We start from the raw sequence: 17513 nt of genomic DNA on the forward strand, positions 1-17513 counted from the left end.
CATTGTAAGTGCTTGACCCATAGTTAATCCCTGCAGTCTGATTCGCAGTGACTATAGGCTACCTGTTCAAAGTGGACAGCGCTGGTTAAAATTAATTTCATTCACCTGCAATGAAAGACAATCTATAGAAAGATTTTGTTTGCTGTTTTGAAAGCCTAATGTAATTCATTCAACTAAGACAACCTTGACACATTTAGGGAAGAGTTGACAAGAGAAGAAAAAATGGGTAAAGTAAACTGATTCTACTGTAGCCTGTTGCTGTGCTGTAAGCCAGTGAAGTAGAATTGTTTGTACTGAAGCGGGGGAGGGGTGGGTTAGGAACAGATGTTTTGTATTGTCAGTACATGTGGACAGACAGAGACCAGGTGCACTTATTGTTAGTGCCGGACTCAATTCTCTCTGCCTTGTACTGTGTCATGTGTACCCTGCCCCCCTTCTCCTTTCTTCCCCCTGACACATTGTCTCTCCCCTGGATAAGAATTTGAAGCCTTCTGTCCCTTTTCTCTGTCACAGGTGACTGTTGGATACCCCAGCTGGCAAGCTTTTGCCCGATTACATCCATATGGTAGAGAGCACAGGGAGTGGGGTGGGGGTGTATCGACAGTACTGACTAAAGAAGAGCGGTTGATTACTTAACCCATTACTGACCCTGGTCTTGGAGAGCAATTGTACTATTAGAATAATAGTAATAAGAAGAATTGGATTATGACTGGTTTTACAAAACCTCTGCTTAATCTAATAAACCCAAAAAGATACAGACGCATTTGTTTTTATATAACCATGTACTTAAAATACACAACCTCAGCAAAGGAAAATAATTCTGCTCCTTTTCCTATAGCTGATAACACTGGTCAATGATATACAGCCATTTCTCTAACGCATGAGTAGCATCGATTCCTTAAGGTCACTGGCATTTACTTGTACGCTTTTTATAGTTTGGTCAGGTTGCGGATAAGGTCAGCCAGATGCTTGGAAGGAGCCGTGTTTTTTGCTGACAGATCCACAAGCTGCTACTCAGCTTGACTGATAACCAAGGGCAATGGGACCCCGAGGTCGGAGATATCCATCTCGGATTGTTCTTTTCCACCAAGTAAATCAGAACAGACTTGCGAGCTGTGCACCAATTCCCGTGCTTCTTTTCATGGTCGTGTTTAAACGATGGGAGTTTAAAACCAACATTGTTTGATCCCTTTTCTGTGTGTGGCATTGGTGCTGACAGGGGCAAAGCAGGGTTCGTACTGGAGCGAGGGGGGGGGGGGGGGAAACAGGGAGCTGACTTCTGCTTTGTGTCTTACCTGAGCAGTCTCCCAGCTGTGTGTCAACAGACTCATTCCACACAGCTATTGGAACCACATGCTACTCGGGAGCCATCCCTGGGGGTTGCTGCCAAATATACACACAGCACAGCTTTACTATGCCCTCTGAAAATGTATCTTTTTAAACACAATTTACCTTCTGCTTTTGTGCTGTGCGGAATAACATAATAGCAACTCTTACAACAACCAACGGATAAAGTATGCCTGTACCCCAAGATTCAATTGTAATTGTTAGAATGCTGGCATTACCTTTAAAGGTAGCAGTGCCATAATTACAATATAATAGGGTACTGCCATAATTCTGTTAAATAAAGAATAGCACAAACTTGTTTTAGCCTGACTCATCTTTTACCATTGATCAACAGCAATTGAAGTCTTAAGCTGTGGTTTTGCAATGCGGGATTTCAGCCAGTAGCAGGCCATGTTTGATTTATTTTTGAATTGCTAAGCCTTGTCTCTTTTTCCCCTCCACATTGATGTTTACACTGCATTAATCAGAAACAGCTGGTGTGCAGAGGAGCTGGCTAGATTGGTAAACATGCTATTCTAAATCAATATTTATCCAAGGTGGACCCAGTTAGTCTCTCATAGTTGGCAGCATTTATTTAAATCATACTCATGGATATTATTCCATTTCAGCGTAATGACAGCGTTCATGGATTGCTAGAGAATACTTCCCTTTAGTAATTCTACTGTTTGCACTCCTTGTTATTGCTGTTGAGTACACTCTGAAGTCAACTTCAGTCATGTACCCAAACAGTCAGTTGTGTATGAAAACTGACACGGCAGACTCTGCAGCACTGCCCTATCTGAAATGCAAAGCAGGTGGGAAGATGGGAGGAAACCCTCTGGCTCCAGTGCAGTACACTCCACATGACTGTGAAAAGGCAAGAGCCAGCAATTGCAAACGAGCTGGGATGCAGATGGACGAGCCGGAAAGCTGTCAAAATTCTCCTCGTGCCACGCAGAGGCACAATGTCCACCGCCACTCAACTTTTGAAACGCACGGGCAGACAACCCCCTCCGAGACAGGCCAGCACGAGGAACAAGCGGCTCTCGCCAGCGAGAGGGAGCGAATGCAGAACGTTCCCCGTAGAGGGTCAAGGAGACCTGAAGGACAGGTGCAGTGGGGCACTTCTATTGTGAAGGAACATTTGAATCGTGTAATGGGCAGTTGAGCCTGTAATGCCAAGAGAAAAAAGTTAAAATAATAATCTGTTGTGACATTGGGGTCCTTTTTAATGACCTAATCACCTGGGTAGATTTCGCTATCTAGAGATTTACAAGCCAAGTGGACCATATTGCATTGGATTTTATTGTGTGCAGAATTAATATATAGGTAAAGGATGACTGTAGCTGGATCTGATTAGATCATTGCATTGTTTTTTAATCTTAGTGATTCATCTATGTGAAGAGAAGAGGAGAGAACCACTAGGATGCAAACCTTTACCATTTTTCAGTGGCTGAATTGAAATGGCAGACCATCTGTGTGAAGCTTATGTGTTTTAAAATGTACCTGTAAAAGGTCTGTGCAAATGCTGTGCATGTCTTGTGCTGTCAGCTTCTCCTCAATACCTAATGATTTTTTCGAACCGTATGTCACTGAATTCTGAATTGCTTAGTAGGAAGGATAAGATCTGCGTATCTGCAACAGTGTGGTGGAAATGCTGTAGTGCATCTGTTACTTCATATTCAATCAGTTGTTTAGAAAAGGATATTAAAGGAAGGATTGCGTTTCTGTAAGATAATGTGCTGCTAAGAAAAGTGTATTCCTAGTATTTTTAGTGTATCAGTCGCAGTATTTTTAAACCAAGACCAGACTGACTGCCCTGTTATTAACCCCTCATCTTAAGCAATACTCTATAGAGGCCTGTATTCATACAATGGGTCACTTCATTAGCACTTATCTAAGAACATTTGCAGTGCATTTCTTGTGTACAGGGCAAGACAGCATCTGGCTGTTTCAGAAAGCAGGTGTATTTTACACAATCACTGCTACATGAAGGGTCTTGATTTTGACTATAAGGGGCTTCTGCTGCAAAAAGGATGAGGCAGTCTTTATGGGACAATAGCTGGAGCTCCTTCAAGCTGATTGTTTTAGTGCCACTGTTTGCTCGCTGCCTGTTACATGATTCACTAAACTCAGAGCAGCATTTCTTCATTGCCAGTCTGGACTCGGTCTTCACCTGTCTTTGCTGCAACCCTGTTGTAGACATGTGACATTTCTGGCCCCTTCAATTTCAGTGTGTTGAGATTTCAGTGTTTGCATTGAGTGTGTGTTTGTGTGAGAAATTACACCAAGGTGGCAAACCAAATGATCATATTGTGCCTAATAATGCTGTAATTATCCTATGGGCAAAACGTTTGTTTTGATTGTTATGATTGTTTTTCACTGTCTGTAAATGAATGTGTCCTATATAGAAATGTAAAATACTGTATTGTGAATTAATTCACACAAGCGTTGGATATAATAGAATAAAATCGCACAGATGAATAATATTTCGATGTTGGTTTGAATAAAATAACCAGTGTAGTGCAGAGGTCAGGGCTAGTTTACAGTCTGCTTGTGTGTCTCCTGCTTTGATTTCAAAGATTGATACCAGGGTTAACCAGAGCCCTTGCTCTGCTCTCTCACAGACAGTGGAGAGAAAAAGAACCCTGCAATGCCTGGTTCTCCTGTGGAGGTCAAAGTCCACTCCAGATCCATACCCTCCGCAATGCCACCCCTACCACCCATTAACCCCAGTGGGCCCAGGCCAGCGTCCTTCTCCTCAACAGCACGTAAGTATTTCAGGGACTGATCGTGTGGTGCTCTGCAAAGGGTTATTTTACTACTTGGTGCCCTTTCAGTTAACAATGAAAGTATTGCAGCGGAATTCTACAGGGCATTGATTAAAAAAACATAATTAAAGAAATGCTATATTTAATGTAGTCTTGCTACAAATGTAAATGTGATCTAGCCACAAGGCATGACATTCATTTTTGGTTTGAGTTTAAATGTATTTTTCAATATGGAAATATGTAAAAACCAGTGTATAGCTGAAACCCATTGCAGACTTCCTTATCGAGATGATAAATAAATATTTTTTTGTGTTTTGCATGGTTGAATTCTATATTCGTTCACCATTTGCTTTGTTCCTGGCAGTGACCAATGGGATCAACCACTCCCCTCCCACGCTGAACGGAGTCCCCTCCCCTCCTCAGAGATTCAGTAATGGACCTTCATCCTCTTCCTCCTCCTCCCTGGCCAATCAACAGCTCCCTGCCACCTGCGGAGCCCGGCAGCTGAGCAAGCTGAAACGCTTCCTCACCACGCTGCAGCAGTTTGGCAACGACATCTCACCAGAGATCGGCGAGAGCGTCCGTAACCTGGTGCTGGCACTCGTGGTGAGCACAGGCCTTCCAGCCCCCTGGATGGGCACTTCTGTTCAACAATAGTAATGAGTAGAAACTGGTCAAATAGTTTTTGTCCAGTGCAACGTTTACACCAAACTGCTAAATCATTAAAGAATGCAAATTGAATAACTGCAGTTAATGTTATGTGTTTAATTTTGATTTTTAATATTGGAGCTGTATTATTTGAATTCCACACAAGTTTTGTACAGACCTGTGTTAGAAAAATGTATGTTGCTTGCAGTTTTGTAATGAATGTTACTCAGGACTTGCCTTAAACAGCAAACAAATACTATTACTAAGGTTATTATATCCCACATAATGATTCTTTTGATTTAAAATAAACAAAAAACAAGAAAAAGAAGTACTGCCAGTGGGACAGTATAATTATCTAAGATTATTATTTTTTCATTTTATCTAAAACAAGGCTGCTGTGTTGTGTTTACTTCTTCAGCAGTGCTTCATCTGATCGTGTTTGTCGGCTAACGCATACTAATCCAAGGCATATTGTTTAGTTTGTAGAAATGTGTCACATTACACTGAACGTTGTTTTTGTGCCGCCTCCCTGTAGAATTCCACGGTTACGATAGAAGAATTCCACGGCAGACTTCAAGAAGCAACCAATTTTCCACTCCGGCCCTTTGTGATCCCCTTTTTAAAGGTACAGCTCTGCTCTATAGGGGGGACCTTGAAGCCAAACTAACAGAACAAAACCAGCAGCTAAAAAGAAATGCACCGATTGGGTTACAAGCCCAAGGAATGGTAGTTAGTAAATGTTAAACCCACCAAGGATATAATATTCTCAGAGATGCACAGATTAATGGCTATCTGTTAAATTCAGCTACTTGCTCAGATACATGGAAACATAGCTCAATATTTATATTTAGGACTGATGCCACGAAACCCACACTGGTTAGACTGTCTGCTGCACTGATGTACACTGTCTTTTGATTCAGTGCGTTATTTATTAGAATCCTGCTCTGCATTCCAGTGTGAAGCCCCTTCTCAGCGGCTTGCTCCAAAAGCTCGGAAGTGTGAAACATTACTATAAAGCTGTTGTTTTCTTTAAGAGGGCACAACGCCATGTGGGATCCATATTGCATTAATGCATGCATTCAGCTCCGAGGGCGCCTTAAAACTTTCTTCCGCCCGCGGATGATGGCTAAATGACAGGCGGCATATGCAAGGAGGCATTAACTGGAGAGCGAGGAAGTGGGTGTAATTATGCACACTGGGGCCTGCTTTTCATTATGCCAGCATCCGTATCCTCTCAGCTCAAGCCTGCAGTATGTCAAGTTGAAGCTGGAAGAGAATAAAAAAAACAACAACCCACCAATGATACTTTATGTGAACAGAATTAATGAGTTGCTTGAAAGCACAGTGGCTGTTCCCTCAGGAATCTTGCATGCAGTGTGGTTTATGGATTCATAATTTAACCTAAAACATTGTGGAGGCGTGAAGAGAAAAGCACGCCATCTAAATCGTCCAGAACCAAACCTTTTAATAATCCTATCTGCAATGTGCCAGAGGAAAGAACTGTAAGCACTTTATTTTAGAGATCAGACAGATGTGGTTTTAGATGTGAATCATACATTTAATTTACAGTAATCTGTCACATATCAGACTGTGGTGGGACCAGAGTAAGGGCGTATATGTAAAAAGGCGGATAAATTAATCCTGTTTTAAATCCCATTATACACAGCTGGAGCAATTACTATATTCACACAAGTATTGTTCTGAGATTGAGCTTTTATTATGGAGTTCCCCTAAATCCCTTGTTTAGATAGATACAGGGTATTAATGTGACAGAGTAGCAGTCTGCCGCGTGGGTGCGTGCATTCACTGCTGAATGACAGGCAGGAGATCGAGACCGAGGTTAAAGTTGATGCACCCCCCCTCCGCAGGCAAACAGGATTTTTTTACACATCAACACATTGAACAGCTCATGTGACACTAACAGCAATGGGAGCGCACGGAGCACATACAACGCGAAAACGTTGTTGGGATCTCAATCTCTGAAACTAATCTTCTCTGTTCAATAATAAACTAACGTTGCTGAAGAGCTTGATCATGGCGGATAAACGGTGAGGGTGGATATGTGACTTAAATTTAGCAGATCCCTAAACATAATTATTTCCTTTATAAATTGGATGTTGCTGGTATTACTAACAATATTCATTTTTCTTACAATTTCTTCGGGGTGCAGTAAACTAAGCCTAGTGTCATACACCGCTGGAATGAATGCAGAATCCGATTTGGCTGGCATGATCCAAGAGATTCACTCCTGTGTGTTTCCACCTGCAGGCTAACCTGCCCCTCCTGCAGAGGGAGCTCCTGCACTGTGCCCGGGCTGCCAAACAGACCCCAGCACAGTACTTGTCCCAGCACGAGCACCTGCTGCTCAGCACCACTATGGCCTCCCCCCCTGACTCCTCGGAGCTGCTGCTGGAGACCAACGAGAATGGCAAGAGACGCAGCCCTGACAGGTGAGACCAGATCCCACTGCTCCACTGGATATTACTGCCATTAGAAACAGCCGTTTTAAAATCGTGTAAGGAATTAAATCTCGTGTCAGGTGAAGCCTGGTGTTAACAGTGGGTTTTTGTTTCTTGTTCAGAGGTAAAGAGAACGGGTTTCATGAGCGAGTACCTGTTGCCATGGAGCCCCCAGCCAAACGCATCTGCACAATCAGCCCTGCCCCCCGCCACAGCCCTGCCCTGCCAGTGTCCCTCCCACTGAGCACTCAGCACCACCCCACCCCTCCCCCCCTACAGCACTACGCCCTGGAGGATGTCACTGGCCCACACAACTACCGGGACCCCCAGCGCCTCCTAGAAGTCAGAGACGCCAAAGAGCGGCCACGGCATCTGGGTAAGAGGGAAGGGGAATGTGGGATTTCAAGCCCTGAAAAAGGGGATCTTGCTTCAGAGCCTTTAGGAGTGGTTGCAGTAGTTAAAGTATATTTAGTTAGTAAGCCTAGTAAGTCATTACTGAAGTTGATAAATCAAGGGATGGATATTTTATAAATCTCATGCGTCCAAACAAAATGAGAACATATTTAATTTCTACTCTGGCTCGTAGAAAAACAGCTTCACAGTAGGTGAATGGGTAGTAACGCATTTACTAGTTTTAAAAAAGGGCTTTGTGATCGAAAGCATTCGAGTCTGCTGCCGTTAGAAACCTCATCTCGGGAATGAGTGGACGAAACCCAGATTTCAGCTGTTTTCATTAAAAATCTTCAAGCATAGCGTCGCATCCACTTATCAGCCCAGGCTGCTGCTTAGACTTGGCTGCCATTCTCCAGCCCTGGCGACTCCCTGACGCAATGTCGTCCAGGCTGCTGCTTTCAAAAGGAAATTATGCCAGCTGACTTCCAGATGTTAATAGTCCAACACATTCTGTGCTGTTCAACGTCTGTCCTTCATCAAGACCTCCTGGAAAGCTGCAGTCCTTGTGTGGGTCCATAATTGAGTTATACTGTGCAGGGTAATTGGCTGCACTGTGCAGCCACAGTAGCAGACAGTATAGCCGAGCAGTTTTGAGCCCAGACCCAGGGGGGGCCGACACAGATATCGTGAATCAGCATCACTCCTCCTGAGGGTGCAGAGTTTTCTGGTTATTTAACTGAGTTTTAACACTTTTTTTTCCACATTTTCTTGTTTTTATTCAGGCACAAACGGGGGCTATCGCGAAGAGCCAATGGACCACAGGCTGACAGAGCGAGAGTGGGCGGACGAGTGGAGACACCTCGATCATGTAAGGCCTGTTGTTTTCACCAAGGGCAGGACAGGAGGAGGAGTGCAAAATTTAATTTAACCCCTTAATGACTGCTTGTTTTTTCACTTGTTACCATGCAACCTTGCATGTTTTTTTTTGTTGTTGTTTTTTCCCACATGCTGTGTTAAACACGCACTTGAGTTTTGCAAACTAGTTTTTGTAACAAATACTTGCTGAAGGGTAGGTTACAGTATCTTGTACGTTAACGCAAAGCTATTTCACGTTATCTAATGCTATCTGTGTCTATTACTAACTTCATCTGTTCTTAGTTTCTGTGTCTACAATTTTGACCAGATTTTTTTTTTCAAAGGTCGTGAAGGTGTCAAAGACTGTGGAAAGCTTTGAGTTATATTATCCGTACAAACACAAAACCTGTATCACAAAAATAAATAAATTAAAGACCATTTTGAACTCCTAATGGCGGGAGGGGGGGGGGGGGATTCTCTCAAAGCACAGCTCCAGAACACATCAGTATAGCTTTAAAAATCAGACTCCACATCTTTCTTGCTGTGATTAATGTCTTGTGTGTTTTGCTTTAGGCTGTCTGCCAGTCACTGTGTATCTTCCTGTGACTGACGGCCCTCGCTGTGTCACTCATATACAGGTGCTGAACTGCATCGTTGACATGGTGGAGAAGACGCGACGCTCCATCGCAGTGCTGCGCCGCTGCCAGGAGGCGGACCGCGAGGAGATGCACTACTGGAGGAGGCGTTCCAGTGAGCACGAGGAGGCGAGGAAGAGCGCCCCCTCCAAGCAGAGCAGCCCCCGCGGGGGGGGAGACAGCGGTAAGGTCCACAAAAACACTGTCCTATTTCAGGGCTGTCCCAAGCTGAACCTTCCACTCCTGGTCTGTGTTCCAAATTCTTTAATTGAACCAATTAAACCTCAATCCAGACCCTGAAGTTGTTAATTGTATCATTTTACCTGTTAAACCTGGAGTGAAATGGGCCTCCAGGATCCTGATTGGACATCCCCTCTTCGGTGTGCAATTTGTCCCACGGTGGCCCCTTGCAAAGCTTGATTCTGAGGCCCCTATTTTTACCAGTAATATTGCGCTATGATACCATGAGTTTCAAACAGGGCAACAGTGACGCTTTAAAATTATTGCATTTTATTAAACCAATCGCAAAAACAAACAAAAAAAAAAAGTCAGAGACAGTTAGAAAGGAAACGTTCCTGCTTTCTGAGCGACAGCCTTCAATTCTAGCCGAACATACCTGCAGCATTGTAGAACGTAAATAGTTTTTTTGTTTTTTTTGTTTTTATTTTTAAATTAATTTCATGTTCAGGCAAGAAAAGCTTCTCTCCCCTGACACTACTGCGACAGGCACAGTCAAAAGCTGGCGCAAGTCAGTAATGTTGAGGTTAGGATTCAGGTTCAGAAGATTTCAATCGTAGATCTAGTCAAGCATCGCAAGAGGGGAGGGCGATACATCGACTGGAAAGGCATTTATTTTAATGTATGTCCAGGTTCATTCAAACACGCAACCCTACGCGTGTGTTCCCCTCACATTTGCAGCACTGCCAGTGCGCGCAAGCAAACTTTTTCAGCGTGTCAAAATTAGTTCATGTTTAAATGTCATACCATTGTTCGCTTAAATTGTGAGTAATGACGCAGCACATACTGACAAACTTGCGCACTGCTTTAAACCCTTACACAATGTGTAGATAAAAAAGAACGGTGAATGAGAAGTCATTCATTCTGGTGCAGACTTGAGGTGAATATACATTTAATACTGAGCCACGACAACGAACTCCATGCTGCCTGGGGCCCCATGCAATTGCATGGGCTAAGTGTTCCTAAAACTGCCTCTATTTCTATTTAATTATAAATTAAATTCTACATCCTTCATTTCTTTTAAAAAAAAATAGTTCATCATTAAATACCTTGATACAGATCCACGTTTATTGTTTTGTAAAAAAAAAAAAAAAAAATGGTTTTGTTAAAATGATTGACTTCCATCCTCTGCTGCCTCCAGCTCAAGACAGGATGGGCCCTCTAGTGGTCATCATGGAGAAGTGATTAATAATGTGCAATGTAACACGACACAAATATTCAAGACTAACAAAATAGTGTTTTTCAAAAAAAGGTGTTGCAACAGGACTAAAGAGCAAGAACAGGAATGTGCAGTCTGTCTAAAGTGTGTGTTCTCTCTTCACAGATTCTCAGCTCACACCCCGGTCTGGTTACGTTCCAGATGAGATCTGGAGAAAAGCTGGTAAGAATGTAAATTGCGGCATATAGCTGCTGTATTGTTCAGGATTAACATTCCCAGAAAAGAGAAATAATACAAATAAATCAGACATGGATTAGTCAACTGCCGTGGCTCCCTGCCGAGTGCCTCTGACCGCTAAAGCCCTTTTCAAGCCAAACTCAGAAAGGGGCCTTTGTATAATAAAATGAGAGTGTCTACATCTCCTATAATAAAAAACATGACAGAAGGAGACTTAATTAAAATAGGCAACCAGGACTAAAATTCCCTGGGATTATATCAGATGCTTTGAGTGCACAGGGTTTGTCTATGAAATAACTAAAGCAGGGTAGACAAGTGTGAACTCCTGCTTATTTAAAACTGGAAAGAAGCGACTAAAAATGAATGTGTTATTTTGAGTTTTATTCCACAGTTGTTATTTTTTTTAAATCAAGCAAAAGTTTTCTAAATCTGGCCAAAATGTCATGGGGAGGGGAATAAGCTCAGTGTATCGCACCAGCTGGTCCTGACGGTAGTTTCTCCCTGTGTAGAGGAGGCGGTGAATGAGGTGAAGAGGCAGGCCATGGGCGAGGTGCAGAAAGCCGTGGCAGAGGCAGAGCAGAAGGCCCTCGAGCTGGTCACGGTGGAGAGAGCCAGGATGGAGAAGACCCTGGCAGAGGCCAAGCGCCAGGCCACCAAGGACGCCATCCAGGTCATCAACGAGCAGGAAGACTCCAGCGAGGTGGGTGTTCTGTCTGAACTAGATTTTCGTGCTGCACTGTGAAAAAAAATGCACTAACTAGCCCTCTGTCTCTATATGGTGAGTAAGAGTAAAGGTTTTTTAAACTTTCCTGAAAGGGGTACAGACTGACATAGTTTTCGTTGTTGTGTTTTCAGAGCTGCTGGAACTGCGGTCGCAAAGCCAGTGAAACCTGCAGCGGCTGCAACGCGGCCCGCTACTGCGGCTCGTTCTGTCAGCACAAGGACTGGGAGAGGCACCACCTGATCTGCCGCCCAGGACTCCAGGCACAACCCAAACCCCCATCCGCAGTGCCAGGCAGGGCAGCGGGCAAGTTCCCAGACAGCGTGGCTACAGCCAGCCCAGCACTGGAGAAGATCACCACGACCGCCTCCAGGTCATCGACACCAGCCTCTGTCTCAGCCGTGGAGACCAATGGACACTAAGACCCTCCGTGGAGAACTGGAGGGTGTTTTTCAAAGCCATTAACTTTTCAACTGTATATTGTCAATGACACAGACAGAATCCCTTTGAAGCAACCAATCATCCACACCTAAAAAGAGAGACACTTTCTTGGGTTTTAGTTGGGACATATTGAAAGGTTTCCATTCCCTCTATTGTAGTATTGTAATACTAAAAAAAAAAAAAAAAAACATGGACCTTCTTTCCTTCAATTCCCAATCCCATGTTAAATAATCATAGCTGATGTGGAATTGGAGGTGAAATGGACAATCCCTTCTAATTTGGAATAGTTGGTTCTCTACCTTCCGTCTGGACTCCGGATTGAAGCAGAGTTAGGAGTTGCAAGCCTCTGCTGGTGAGAATCCAGATTGGCTGTTGATGTCTTCTAAGAATTAGTCCAGAACTGCTGCACTGCAATTCCTTCTTGAAGCCGCTGGCTTATTATTTGTTGTTTTTCTTTTCTTTCACTGTCCTACAGTTCTGTTGGCATCTCAGGAGTATATTGTATATGTTAAATCATTTAAATAAATGAAAAAAGAAATGTTTTGTGTGTGTATGTGGGAGCTTGAATACTTAAACTAAGATTCTCAAGGTGTGTGTGTGTGTGTGTTTGATATCTTGCCAAAGCCTACCTTATAAGAACATATGTTTAAACATCTGAAAAAAAAAAACAAAAAAAAAAAAACTTCAAAAATAAACTTTCAATGCAGGAGTATTCTTAGCCCAGACTTCAGAACAATAAATCTACGGTATATTGGCGGCAATGCAAAGTCCTCACAAACCTGTGTGTGTGTTTTGTGTAAAAAGAAAAATAAGAACCCCTTTAGAAGGAACTTGGCAGCCACCGTCTCTTTCTGCTAAGAAGATGAACAATGAGGTGAGATGGAGATCCAGAAGCTCATTGTGTTCTTATTACAGGGACCGAAAGTGTAGCATCTTAAAACCAGACTTCATGTGACATATGGCAGGTTTAGATTAATATCAGTGTGCTGTGATTATCTGGCTGACAAAGATAGATAACATTTTAATCAACTCTCTGCTGGGTGCAAAGAAGCATTCGGTACATAAGCCAACACTTTTGATGGCGGAGCCAACAGATAGACTTAATGTGTTAATAGGCACATCATCCATAACTCTCAGTAGAGCTGAGTTCAAAACACTAAGAGAAACCTAATAAAATAGATGAATTCCTTTTCTTTCTGTGTTTGTAAGCTTGTATAGGTTACCGTTGCAACTACCTGTGGAAAGAGACAGCAGGTAAGGCAAGTTTTTATAAACAAGTGCAAGAAGATGCACTAATTTGTAGTCAGTTGCTAAATTTACACTTCCAGTAAATACCTAACGTGCAGTTTCTCTGCATGATCAGTTGAAAATCACCACAGTCAGCTCCAGCCTGCATTGCTCTGGCCAGGTGTATGATAAAAGTGAACATGGATTAGAAGAGACAAAGGGACATATTTCCAAAGCATTTAATTAACTCCATTTTTTTTTGAAAGGTAGAAAAAATATGTAAAAGTTACAAACTGAGAAACAAACACCTTGAGAGTTCTTAGGAGAACTGGGGTAGTATTACTTAGTTGATGGGTTCTAGTTTTGTAAAATCAGCATGACATTTTCTAGATAAAGTCAACCCAAGACACTGTTATTAGTTTGTTTAGCAGACTCCTTTATCCAAGGCAACTTACAGAGACTAAGGTGGGTGAACTATGCATCAGCTGGAGTCATTTACAACAGCATGTCACCTGAAAGAAATAAGACAAGGAGATTAAGTGTCACACTGTGCTTAGGGTCACACAGTGAGTGAACCAGGATTTAAACCAGGGACCCTCTGGTTACAAGCCCCTTTGCTTTAACCACTGGACCACACAGTCTCATTTACACAATCTCACATTTAGTACAAAGAGAAGAACAAGAAGATACAAGTGGAAGCTGAGTAAAAGCAAGTTTGCTGGGATTGGAAGCTGGGCTGCCCATCTGTTAATATGTTGCCAGACTGAAGACTGGCAATAATGTATTGAAAAGGAGCTGCTTCATTAGTTGAGCTTTTGATCAGGGATAGTGGATTAATCACACCAATAAAAAACAGATTTAGTTAAACCCGGAGGCAACTGTCTGATTAAATTAATTTAATTAAAACAAAACAAAAATAATAATAATAATAATGGGTTATTCCCTTCACCATCCTGCTATTAAAATCTTCAGAAATGTCCTGCTGGCCTCTGTCCATCTGGGTCCTGTTAATGACCTGTTAATTACTCCTCTTTTAAAGCATTTTAACATCATTACTGAAAACAGACTCCTGGGAACTGAATAAGTGATGTCTACAAATTGAATGAACGCATTTTCAGCAATTCCGTTATTGTGTTTCAAGAAGGTCCAGGCTGCTGCTTGAGTAGTCTCTTACGACTGTTTTCATTGGTTTCTAGCTGGTCATACGCAGTAGTTATTGAGGTTTACATTATAAAGTTTTGTAGTTGGTCAGAACTAGAAGTTGCTGTCATTTTCAGCTGTCTTGGTTTAATGCAACTGTTTTCATTAACATGTTTGTGCATAATTGTATAATATAATATTATATATATATATATATATATATATATATATATATATATATATATATATATATATATAGTACATAGAGATACTAAAATAAAATTACATTCAATTAAGTTTCCTTTAGTATGTCTGAGTTCAGTGCATTGTTGTTTGTTTAATATTTATAGGTCATAGTATATGTATAATGCAAAACCATTTTTATGAGTATTAATGTAGTTACGGTACAGTATAGTTACAATTATGCATCTAGAATATTTGAATGTCTGAGTAATGAGTGTAGTTACCATGGCAGCAAAAGCCTCTAGAACCTTAATTGTTTGTTTTCAAACACACTTTCCCTTGACAAAGGTATGTTAAACATACCAAAACCCTGGGAAGTTGGAACTGTTAAGGGATAGAAGATATTAACAGAAATGAACTTGTCTGTTGCCACGTTCTTATTTTTTCCTTGTGAATCGAATCATGTGCATCGAATTTCGCTCATTATAAATTTTTTCCAACATTGCATCCACTCTTTAATGTGATTGCCATCATTAAACATTATCACCTTGTAATATTTCATTTGTGAAATTGCTCTCTCTCTCTCTCTCTCCCCCTCTCGCTCTCTCTCTCTCTCTCTCTCCCTCTCGCTCTCTCTCTCTCTCTCTCTCCCTCTCTCTCTCTCTCTCTCTCTCTCTCGCTCTCTCTCTCTCTCTCTCTCTCTCTCTCTCTCTCTCTCTCTCTCTCTCTCTCTATATATATATATATATATATATATATATATATATATATATATATATATATATATATATATATATTATATGGCTTCTCGATAACTTTGCAGAATGTAAGACATTTAGCTTCTAACATGTCTCCTCTGCATCTACCGCATCTGCTGCATTCTCCATTTGAATCTATTTGAAATTGATGTTTATATGTGAAATACGTAGGATGGGAACTCGGCTGAATGCCATTGTCCCATTTGTTGCAATTTCAGTCATGTATTATTAACTGGCATATGCATGTCACAGTCTGTTGCACTTGAATTGGTTTGTTTGTAAATGTGCAAAATGAATACAAACACATAGTTGTGCTTTGAAATAGGTGTAGATGTAACTTGATCATCCTGCTGTAATTGGAGAGTACAAATGTGTTCGCAGATTCTCCCCTGCTGCAACAATGCTTTATAGCATTCTATAGACTAGGCCTGGATTCAATCAAAACTATGGCACTACCATAGCCATTGTAATGTAGAACTATGGGGGTGACGTAAACTTTAATTTAATTGAGGCCCTATGAATGATAGATGATACAATTTGTGCTGCTTTTTCACAATCACATCATTTTGATCCTGTTTATTTTTTGTTTGATAACAGGACTAAGAATTAGTTGTGTGTCATTACTGGGGTTTCAACACATTCGAAATTGGATCAAACCCAACATGGTTTGCATTGCCACTTATACAGGTCCCTACTGCCCATAGTGAGGGGTCTTGCAGCTAAATTACACTTCCTGCATCCTGATTGGCTGGAAAACCACCAATGCTTGAATACTTTCAATATCTTTGGAGGTTTACACTGTGTTTTTAGGTTTTATTATCAGTACATTTTCGGACCCTTTTGAAAATTATAATTGCTACCTTCACCCAGTATTCCTGTATTACAAAGTAAACAGTGTGTTTATATCATGAAGGATAATGCAACTGCTCTCCTCTGTGTGTCACAACATGTTCCAAAAACACGTTATTAACGCCAGAATGGAAATCAACACACAAAAAGGAAATTCTGAAAAATAAGCTAGTGAAATACTTTAAAGCCATCTCCCTGCAGTATTTCATTCTGTGATCCTATCCTATTCTTAACCCACGCGTTATTTACAGGCTGTTTGTATGCACTCTCTGTGATTAGACTGTGTTTGGGAACACAATACTACATTATGATCTTTAGAAAGAAGACCAGAAAGGGCAAACTCACAGACCAGAAAGGGCACACTCACAGTTGCTTCACTTAAAAGTTGATAATAAAGGTCCAACAAAACATAATCTATCAACGTTGAATATTGTCTTTAATTGTTACCTGTTGTTACCACACCTCATGTTTCAGACACTGAATATAAATAGAATAATATATATGGGTCAGAATATATTATCACACAGTTGTATTTGTCTCTTGGGTTAGTTTTGGTCAGTAATGTACGATTGGCACAGGTGTCATTTATAACCACCTATTGCTGCAGATAGTATTCTGAGCATGACTCTTTTTCTCGAAGTCACATAGGACTGCATACTTTCAGCATAGTTTTAATAGTCAGCCAAAGGCACATTTTTAAATAATGTAATAAACAGACATGGTTTTAAACTGAAATTAGTTGTGGAATACAGCAGCTTTAAGTGCTAGACACTATTGTCAGTTTGACTTAACAAAGTCATGGGCTTTACCACGCTTGGTGGCACTTGCTGGAGTGTTACATTAACTTTTTAAGCAGATCAAGGACTACATCAGGTTACTGTAATCAGCATCCATGCAGCACTGATGGGTGCTATAAATCATCAATGTTACATTAATATATGATCAGTAATGATGTAAGTCTCCAATAGGTGGCAGCATTGTGCAAGATTTAGAATAGTGTTATCGAAATTTAATGGAATATCTTTTCAAGATATTCCACTTTGGTCCTGAAAAAAAAAAAAAAAAGCATTGTGCTATTTGCTGAAGGCACTCGCTAGAATCTTGTACAATGCATACACAAGCATATATTAGGGACAACCTGCCATATGCTGCACACACTTTTTCTTTCACATGATTCATGCATTTGGACTGTAAAGATGTTAATTAGGGAACAAACCTGAGATGGAAGATCCTAGCGCTGGCCTTGCTGTCACATACTGTCACTTAACAAGCAATATCAGTAACAGGCAGCGCTGCAATGAAATACGCAAGCTGTTATTTGAATACGTTATATTTACTGATATAAAACAGATTATTACTTTCCCAGAGCATCACGAATACTGTTTCACTTCAATCTCAGCTGAAGACTCTGAAGATCAAATCGTCTGTATTGATGTTATCAACAGTCTTCAATCCTGGAGAGTCACTGGAATTC

At 41.3% G+C, this 17513-nt stretch overlaps 1 protein-coding gene across 3 annotated transcripts in view; it reads left to right on the forward strand.

The window, feature by feature from the left end:
- The window catches only part of LOC121298283 (protein CBFA2T2-like), a 28248-nt gene extending 15430 nt beyond the window's left edge, over positions 1-12818 (forward strand). For all 3 annotated transcript variants that reach the window (XM_041225323.1, XM_041225324.1, XM_041225325.1), the window contains exons 2-11: positions 3954-4097; positions 4462-4703; positions 5281-5370; positions 7014-7195; positions 7327-7580; positions 8380-8465; positions 9091-9271; positions 10649-10705; positions 11230-11420; positions 11576-12818. In XM_041225323.1, coding sequence (XP_041081257.1) covers positions 3954-4097; positions 4462-4703; positions 5281-5370; positions 7014-7195; positions 7327-7580; positions 8380-8465; positions 9091-9271; positions 10649-10705; positions 11230-11420; positions 11576-11863 — 1715 coding nt within the window. In that variant the 3' untranslated portion in view covers positions 11864-12818. The remainder of the gene's footprint in view (positions 1-3953; positions 4098-4461; positions 4704-5280; positions 5371-7013; positions 7196-7326; positions 7581-8379; positions 8466-9090; positions 9272-10648; positions 10706-11229; positions 11421-11575) is intronic.
- The last annotated feature ends 4695 nt before the right edge of the window (positions 12819-17513 follow it).

This window comes from Polyodon spathula, chromosome 23, assembly GCF_017654505.1.
Source record: "Polyodon spathula isolate WHYD16114869_AA chromosome 23, ASM1765450v1, whole genome shotgun sequence".
NCBI classification, from domain to species: Eukaryota; Metazoa; Chordata; class Actinopteri; order Acipenseriformes; family Polyodontidae; genus Polyodon; species Polyodon spathula.